Here is a 9,357-nt window from a genome sequence, read left to right as displayed (position 1 = left end):
TTGGAGAAAGGTAAGAATTTGCATATGATAGTCCATCTTTTTGAAGAAGAGAAAGAAATTACAGAAATCGCATATGCTAGTCCATGTTTTTGTAGAAAAGAAAGAAATTTTAGAAATTGCATGTGATAGTCCATGTTTTGGAAAAGGGAAAGAAATTCTATAAGTTTAATATGATAGTCCACGTTTTTGAAGACGCGGAAGAAATTCCAGAAATCGCATATGATATTCCACCGTTTTGGAGAAATGAATGAAATTCTAGAAATTGCATACGATAGTCCACGTTATTGTAGAGGAGAAAGAAATTTCAAAAATTGCATATGATAGTCCACGTTTTTGAAGAAGAGAAAGAAATTCCAAAAATCGCATATGATAGTCCACGTTTTTGGAGAAGGGGAAAAAATTCCAGAAATCACATATGATATTCCACATTTTTTTAGAGAAAGAATTTTCAAAAATTGCATATGATAGTCCATGTTTTTGAAAAAAAGAAAGAAATTCCAGAAATCGCATATGATAGTCCACCTTTTCGGAGAAGAAAAAGAAATTTCATAAATTGCATATGATAGTACACGTTTATAGAGTAGGGAAAGAAATTCCAGAAATTTCATATGACAGTGAACGTTTTCGGAGAAAAGAAAGAAATTCCATAAATTGCATATGATAGTCCATGTTTTTGGAAAGAGCAATAAATTCCATAAATTGCATATGATAATCCATGTTTTTGTAGAGGAGTCAGAAATTCCAGAAATTGCATATTATAGTCCATGTTTTTTTGAGAAAATTAAGAAATTTTAGAAATTGCAAAGGATAGACACTGTTTTTTGGAAAAGGGAAAGAAATTCCAAAAATTGCATATTGTAGACGACGTTTTTGGAAAAGAGAAAGAAATTCCAGAAATTGCATATGATAGTCCATGTTTTTGTGAGAAAGTAAAGAAATTTTGGAAATTACATAGAATAGACCATGCTTTTTGGAAAAGGGAAAGAAATTCCTAAAACTGCATATGGTAGACCACGTTTTTGGAGAAGAGAAAGAAAATTCAGAATATGCATATGATAGTCCACATTTTTGGAATAGGGAAAGAAATTCCAAAAATTGCATACGATAGTCCACGTTTTTGGAGAGGAGAACAAAATTTCAGAAATTGTATATGATAGTCCATGTTTTTGAAGAAGAGAAAGAATTTCCATAAATCGCATATGATAGTCCATGTTTTTGAAGAAGAGAAAGAATTTCCAGAAATTACATATGATAGTCCACATTTTTGGAGAAGGGAAAGATATTCCATAATTTACATACGATTGTGCACGTTATTGGAGAAGCGAAAGAAATTTCAAAATTTCCAAATGATAGTCCATGTTTTTGTGAGAAAGTAATGAAATTTTAGAAATTGCATAGGATAGACCTTGTTTTTTGGAAAATGGAAGGAAATTCCCAAAACTGCATATGGTAGACCACGTTTTTGGAGAGGAGAAAGAAATTTCAAAAATTGCATATGATAGTCAACGTTTTTTAGCAGAAAGAAATTCCATAAACTCCATATGATAGTCCACATTTTTGGAGAAGAGAAAGAAATTTTATAAATTGCATACGATAGTCTATGTTATAGTATAGGAGAAAGAAATTTTATAAATTGCATCTAATAGTCCACGTTTTTGGAGAAGAGAAAGAAATTTTATAAATTGCATCTAATAGTCCACGTTTTTTGAGAAGAGAAAGAAATTTCAGAAATTGCATATGATGGTCGACGTTTTTAGAGACGGGAAAGAAATTTAGAAATTGCATATGATAGACCATATTTTTTGGAAAAGGGAAAGAATTTCCAGAAACTGCATATGATAGTCTATGTTTTTGGAGAAGGGAAAGAAATTTGCATAAATTGCATATGATAGACCATATTTTTGGAAAAGGGAAATAAGTTCCAATAATTGCATAAGATTGTCCACATTTTTGGAGAAGGGAAAGAAATTCCAGAAATTGCCTATGATAGTCCACGATTTTGTGAGAAAGTAAAGAAATTTTAGAAATTGCATATGATAGACAATGTTTTTCAGAGAGGAGAAAGAAATTCCTAAAACTTTATATGGTAGACCACGTTTTTGGAGCAGAGAAAGAAATTTCAGAAATTGCATATGATAGTCCATGTTTTTTTAGAAAGAAAAGAAATTCCAGAAAATGCATATGATAGTTGTAACACCCGTATAATTTTAATATTAATTTAATTAGAATATTGAATTAATAATTAGAATTATTAAGGATTTTGTGAAAATAATGGAAAAATAATGGTTTATGGCATTTGGGCCATGTGAGAAAATAGTAAAAGAAGGTGGTGTGATATAGTAAAGCTTTTATTAACTTTATTATTATTTTCCACGTTATTGGAGAAGAGAAAGAAATTCCAGAAATTGCATATGATAGCCCACGTTTTTGAAAAAGAAAAAGAACTTCCATAAATCGCCTATGATAGTCCACGTTTTTGGAGAAGAGAAAGAAATTTTAGAAATTGCATATGATAGTCCACGTTTTTGGAGAAGGGAAAGAAATTCCAAAAATTGCATATGATAGTCTACGTTTTCGGAGAAGAAAAAGAAATTCCATAAATTGCATATGGTATTCCAGAAATTCCATAAAGTCCATGTTATTGAGGATTTCTAATTCACAAGTCAGCTTCAAGCGTGCTTTGTACAATGTAAGATAGAGGCGAACTTAAATTTTTTGTCCGCTTAGCGGACCAATCTCACTAAGCGAATTCTGATCACTTTTCATATATTTTTAGACGTCCTCTTAGCGGACCCTGCCCACTTAGCGGAGCTAATTTTTTACCACTTGTAATTTAGGCACTTGGTGTAGATATTTTGATTATCTTATCTTTTCAACTGCATACTTTTTTAACAACAACAACCTAGGGCAAGAGAAAGGAAGAGAGAAAAAATATTTTCAAGAGAACTTCAAGATTTCCATGCATCCATCTTCATATTCTTTGAGTTTGATCCTAGTAAATCTTGTTTTGTTGCTTGTTGTTGAAGCTTTCATGGCTATGGAGAGCTAAACATCTTCTTGTGTCAAGATTAGAGGTAGTTAGTTTCTAAATATTTACTTCTTTTAATCTTTTGGGTATGAGCTTGGTTGATGATTAATATATGGTGAATATCTTGTTATTCATGTTCTATTTGTTGTTTTGAATCACTATTGAGAGATATGTTTCAAACAGTGGCGGAGCCATGAATTTTAGATAGCCTGGGCAAAAAATTTAACTGCAAATTACATGTGACATAATATATAAATAGTCATAAAGTGTGCTACATAAGAGAAATGAAACCTAACATGCGAATATTGTGCTAAATAAAATTAGAAGGTAAGTTCCCTCTCTAAGACCTCTTTGCGGTGAATGTTCGAATAATATCAACATCTTTAATTGACTTGAATATCTCCCGCTCGGTGTAACATATCATCAAGTCATTGAACCATAAATTGTTGATTTTGTTGAGCAAATTAGGCTTGATAATCCTCATTGCTGAAAAAACTCTTTCAACGGATGTTGTCGACACTGGTAATATCAAAGTCAACTCAATGAATTTGTAGACTAATATATTACTTAAGAAGAGACTGATGCAGTTGGAATGCATGTGAACCTGAACTCTCAGAAGATTTTGAGTTATTTAATTTACGAATGAATTTAATTGTCTTAAATTTAATAATAAACTTAACTAAGAAAGAACTTGAGGAGAGCTTACAAACCTTATCTTAATGGACTGTTTAACTTAGGAGGAGCTTACAAACCTCATATCCTTAGTAGACTATTCTATCAATTAATTTATATAGGGGATATAAAACTATTAGAAATTAAGTAATTAAAAAAAAGAAACAAACAATAGCAAAACAAAATTAAATAAAAAAATTTATTGAATAATAAAAACCTAATCAAATAAAATGTCATGTTTTCTATTTTTTTAATAAAATAAATAATCTAATAATAATAAAAGAAAATATTTGTTGTGTTTTTTAAAATATTTTTTAACACTAGAATAAATTAAGTAAATTAGACAAAAGATTAAATAAATTAGTTCTAACAAACTAAAAGGGACTTGTTTTTGCTTTTATTTATTTTGATTTAAGTATATGCATTAAATACTTTTTGGGCTTTTTTTGTATATATGTTTTAACAAAGCAATACATTCATGTTATAGAATTATCATATATATTTATTTTTATGATAGTCATGACTAATAATAAAAAATAATACTGACGTAGGAATATATAAGGAATATATAAGACAAGTCCTATATATTAGGGAAATGTTAACCAGTTCTCTAAGAGCACTCTTTAAGTAATTAAAATGGTAAGTTTTTAAAAAAAAATTATTTATTGAGTATCTTAACGAGTGCCCTGAGGACACTCGTTAGCAAGAACCTTTGTTGTAATCATTGTTTAGTTTTAACGGAGTTTTTTTTTAATTTTTGTTTTGATTCATAAATAATTAATTGGGTTGGGTCTAGACCATTGGTTATTCATCTGTTTTAATTTCCACACTCTATTTTTATTAATTTTGCCCATAATTTTATCTAAAAATTGGTCATTGAATTGGGAAGAGTTAAAAGAACATAGGGGTTGAGCCCGGGCGCATGCCCGGGCTGGCTGGGCCATAGAACCGCCAGTGGTTTCAAACCTTGACCTAAAAGATATTCATCTATCAATAAACAAACTCTAGAGATAGATTTGTGAGTTGATAATTACTTGTATCAAGCTTTTAAGATTATCATGTTGATTGTTGGCATGAGAGATCATCTAATAGTTAATATGATAATATTCACGATATTGAGTTAGAGATAAACGGTATCGAGAGGATACGTGATTGTATTAATCATTAATAAGTTCATATGCATGGTTGATCAATTATATATGAAGCAAGCTAATGAAAACTAATCTTGGAACAGTTCTCTCAAATCATTTTTAAACCCTAGTTTACTATCTTTGTTTACTTTTTATGCAATCTACATTTCATGTCACCAAACTCTTACCAAATCTTAGCTTAAAACACACTAAACTGTAGAACAGCGGTAGTATCGCACCAATCTCTGTGGAAACGATAAAGGAAATACTTATCATTTTAATAGTTGTACTGCTAAAAACTATTGTAATCTTTGTAAATTGCCAATTAATCAGATAGATAATGTCCCTTGTTAAAACAGTCTACATTTCCATAAAGGCCATGTTCAAGCATAAAGAAACTCTTCTAAATACTGAAGCTTGGAAAAGTTTTCGTGGCACAGGAAAATACAAAACAAGAACCATGTACCTTGAACTTAGAGGAGAGGAACCACATGTGACTTGGAAGAACATGATAAGAGGAAATAAGGCAAGGCCTCGAACCATCTTCCTATTATGGATGGCATGCCAAAGTAGATTACCTACAAAAGATAGATTGAATAGATTTTGAACAATGAATGATGGCAAATTTTTATTTTGTGATGATCTTGAATCCTGTGACCACCTTTTCTTTGAATGCAGGGAGACTAATAGAATTTGGAAGCTCTTATTGGATTGGATGCACTGGGTGCATACACCGATAGGGTGGAATGATGAATTGCAATGGATCAGTGACAATGCTAGAGGAAAAAGTCTTCGGGCTAATTTGCTAAGAATGTGTATTGCTGAAGCAATTTACCACATATGGAGTGTGAGAAATAGAAAGGCTTTCCAGTTAAACAAGGTGCATGAGTTGGACATCCGTGAGATAAAAGACATGGTGCTAGAGCGTGTGAAAGTAGATAGGAAATTATGGGAATTTTGTAATAGTCTTTAGTTGATTTTTTGGGCTTTTGACTTGTTGTTTTGGAGGCTTGGATCCTTTGGATCAGTTTGTTTTGCACTGTTTTTTGAAATATATATATTCTTTATTTGCTCCAAAAAAAAATAGTCTACGTTTAAATTAGCACTCTTTGAACTAAAATTAAGTGGTTTAAATAGTACTAAATTAATATATAAAATACTGGATTTTGCCAAATAGAAAAAGAGTACATGGTGAGTTGGTCGACTTGGACGACCAACTTAGGTTGCACATTCTTACCATCGATTTATCGTCATCTTCACTGTCGCTGAAAGTTTCATGTGAATTAAACTTGCGGCTATATTAGTTTTATCGGAATCTATAATCAGCGCAAAATATACATGTAGATGTGGAGTACATTACTGATAATTCTACCGGTGCAGAGTCGATATAACATCTTTAAATACTATTGTATACGATGTAACTTCACTTCACCCTTGATTATATTTCTCATGTTATTTAAAGTGGATTAATATAAATTTAGTTTTGTCAATTCAATATAAACATGTTTCACACTAAATTAATTCTTTCAAATTAGTAGCCAAATGTTAATTAATTTATTTTCTGGTTTCTGGTGGAAAATACAGAGAATATTTAAGTGGCCTATTGACACTTCATACTTGTCATCATCAACTTGTTTGTAATTTTGTATGGTTTCCTTCCATCCAAAGTGAGAAAGAGAGATTACAAACACAAAACAACAAAAGTAGAGACAAAATAATAAAAGCATACTTCATATAAAAAAAACCACACAATAATAGGATAACATTTTGTCATTTTTCTCAAAACAATTTTTCCCTTATTAAATGAGCAAAATTTAAATTAACTATCTAAAATACTACACATATACTCACACACGTTTATCTTACACACAAAAGAATCCAATGAATACTTCACAAATATCCACACTACTTAGACTTTAAGTACACTTCATAAACAAATTAAAGTTTCATTATTTGGTGTGAGAATAGCATAGAGTGTTGAATATGGCATTGAGAGGCAAACCATTATTAGCCACCAACAACACCAACCTAGGCACAGATGTTTTCCAAGTTGGAAACATTAGTTGGAAGCAATTCAATGTTAAGACATCCCCAAAACCAGTGTTGGTGTTTGCACCAACCGTAGAAGGAACATATCCTGTCATATTGTTCTGCCATGGTTATGCCATTTCTAATAGATACTACTCTAAGCTATTAGGCCATATAGCTTCTCATGGATTCATTGTTGTTGCTCCTCAATTGGTATATATTTTCACTCTTATAACTTTTTCTCATTTATTTTATTTATGTTTTTCAGATATATTTTTATGACCTTATCTGTATTTAAGGTTTTAAATTATAGTTGTAATATTAATATTTTAGATTACTCTCCCCAATTACATTATATTCATCTTGGAAGTTGAATTTTTTTTAAGGCGTTTAAGGAAAACTACCGCACGTGATTTAAAATTTGGCACATTTAAATCGTGATTAAAAAGAAAGTCATAGAATATTTGTCACAGTTAAAACATGATAAAATATTTCCTCTATTTGATTTGTCATATTTAAATCGTAGTTAATCGGCTCAAAACTTTCAAAAGTTAAGATGAGTGTGTTAGGAAGTAGACCTTCTAACTTTAAATTCTTTAACTTTCGTTAACTTTTGACATTTTACATGGGAGAGAAGTGAAAAAGAGATTAAAAAAATGGGAAGACAAGATGAGAGAAATTGCAATTTTTAGAAAAAGATAGAGAGAAATTCAGAGTGCAATTCTCCCCCTAAAGTTTGAGGATCCTCTTTCAATTATCTTCTTTTTATATTCAATTAAAATCTTATCTACCATTTATTAATTACGGTGTGACATATCTATATCTGAAAAATATCTAAATGTTTTAAATATGTACTCATAAATTTAATATCAGATTAGTGTATATAGAAAACATTTGTTGAGAGATCTGAGTCGTTTAAAGTATGTCTATATTCTGATCGATTTACATTGATAACATATTGATAACATATTGTTGAGCCGACTTTACACACATATGATATATAATGTATGTATGAAAAATGTTTATTCAATAAAAAAAATTGATTAAAATGTTTATTCTAACACCACTCAATATAATTTTTCAGATTCTCTTAACACATTTTTTTCTTGTTTAGTTTACCTTGAACATGCCTATGCTTGGAGTATGTGAAGTAAAATTTGCAGAAAAAGTTGCTAGTTGGATAGCCAAGGGACTTCAACCTAAGATCAATGAAAACATTCAACAAAATGTTAAAGCAAAATTGGACACATTGGTTCTAGCTGGTCATAGTAAAGGTGGAAAAACAGTCTTTGCCCTAGCAATAGATCAAGCAAAAACCAACCTCAAATTTTCAGCCCTAATTGGAATAGATCCAGTGGCAGGCCCAGGTAAGGGCATTTTAACGGGCCAGGCCCAATCCTTCAACATAAACATGCCCGTTCTGGTGATTGGAACTGGGCTCGGTCCAGAACCTTCTAATTGCTCTCCTGTATCATGTGCTCCTGAGGGGAGGAATTATGTGGAATTTTTCAATGAGAGTAAACCACCTTGTGCACTTTTTGTGACTAAGGATTATGGTCATATGGATATGTTGGATGAAGACACACAAGGATTAAGAAGTAGACTTTTGAAGTGTATGTGTAAGAATGGAATTGGGCCTAAGGATTTGATGATAAGGACTTTGGGTGGGTTAGTTGTTGCATTTTTGAAGGATTATTTGTATAACCAAAAGAAAGATTTTCAAGCTATTTTGGATGATCCAAATCTTGCTCCTGCCAAGCTTGAAGACCCTGATTTTTATCCATGATTTTGTAATTTATGTTTAGATTTATTTATGAAAGACTATGAAATGATCTTATTTTCATAATAGATTTAGTACTCCTAGCTATTGCTCAAGTTATTTTTCTTGTTTATTTGAGATTAGATTTTTCTCTCTCTTTGTAGTAGTGAATCTGTAAAACATAAGAATTTTTCCATAAAATATTAATAGGGATTATACAATTCTGATATATAATTAACACAATATATGCATCACGATTGTATAATTTGTATGTGTATAAAATGTACTTTTCACATTCAAAATACCATAACCAAAATATGTTAACTAAAATAATCATAAAACTCAAAGTTACGAACTAGCCTCGTATCTCAAGACCAAATATGTTAAAACTCAAAATACAAAACTTAAATTCCCTATTGCACATCCATTGTCATTATCATCTCATCAATTGTGATATGAAAGGATGTTTTTGTGCTAATTCTCTGCAGATGTTAATATTAAGTTGAGATCAATGTTATTGTAGCCGAATGATGCAACCTCCAACCTAATATTATTGACGGCAATGAGAATTCACTTTTCATTTGAAATTTATAATTTGATGATCTTTCTTCCATTGTTGACGGCAATGATAATCCATTCTTCATTTGAAATTTATAATTTAATGATCTTTCCTCCATTGTTGATGTATGTCGGTTCATCACGCAAACGAGTATGTCGGTTCATCACGCAAACGAACAAGA

General features: G+C 30.8%; 1 protein-coding gene across 1 annotated transcript; it reads left to right on the top strand.

The window, feature by feature from the left end:
* The first annotated feature begins 6,674 nt into the window (after nt 1–6,674).
* Nucleotides 6,675–8,821, top strand: LOC131598747 (chlorophyllase-1-like). The gene is made up of 2 exons (XM_058871321.1): nt 6,675–7,071; nt 7,973–8,821. Exons 1-2 carry the CDS (start codon nt 6,814–6,816, stop codon nt 8,642–8,644), a joined length of 930 nt encoding a protein of 309 aa, XP_058727304.1. The 5' UTR covers nt 6,675–6,813; the 3' UTR covers nt 8,645–8,821.
* Nucleotides 8,822–9,357: the final 536 nt, after the last annotated feature.

Source organism: Vicia villosa, linkage group LG4 (genome assembly GCF_029867415.1).
Source record: "Vicia villosa cultivar HV-30 ecotype Madison, WI linkage group LG4, Vvil1.0, whole genome shotgun sequence".
NCBI classification, from domain to species: Eukaryota; Viridiplantae; Streptophyta; class Magnoliopsida; order Fabales; family Fabaceae; genus Vicia; species Vicia villosa.
The sequence above is the reverse complement of the archived record's forward strand: the minus strand, read 5'-3'. Positions and strand labels throughout refer to the sequence as shown.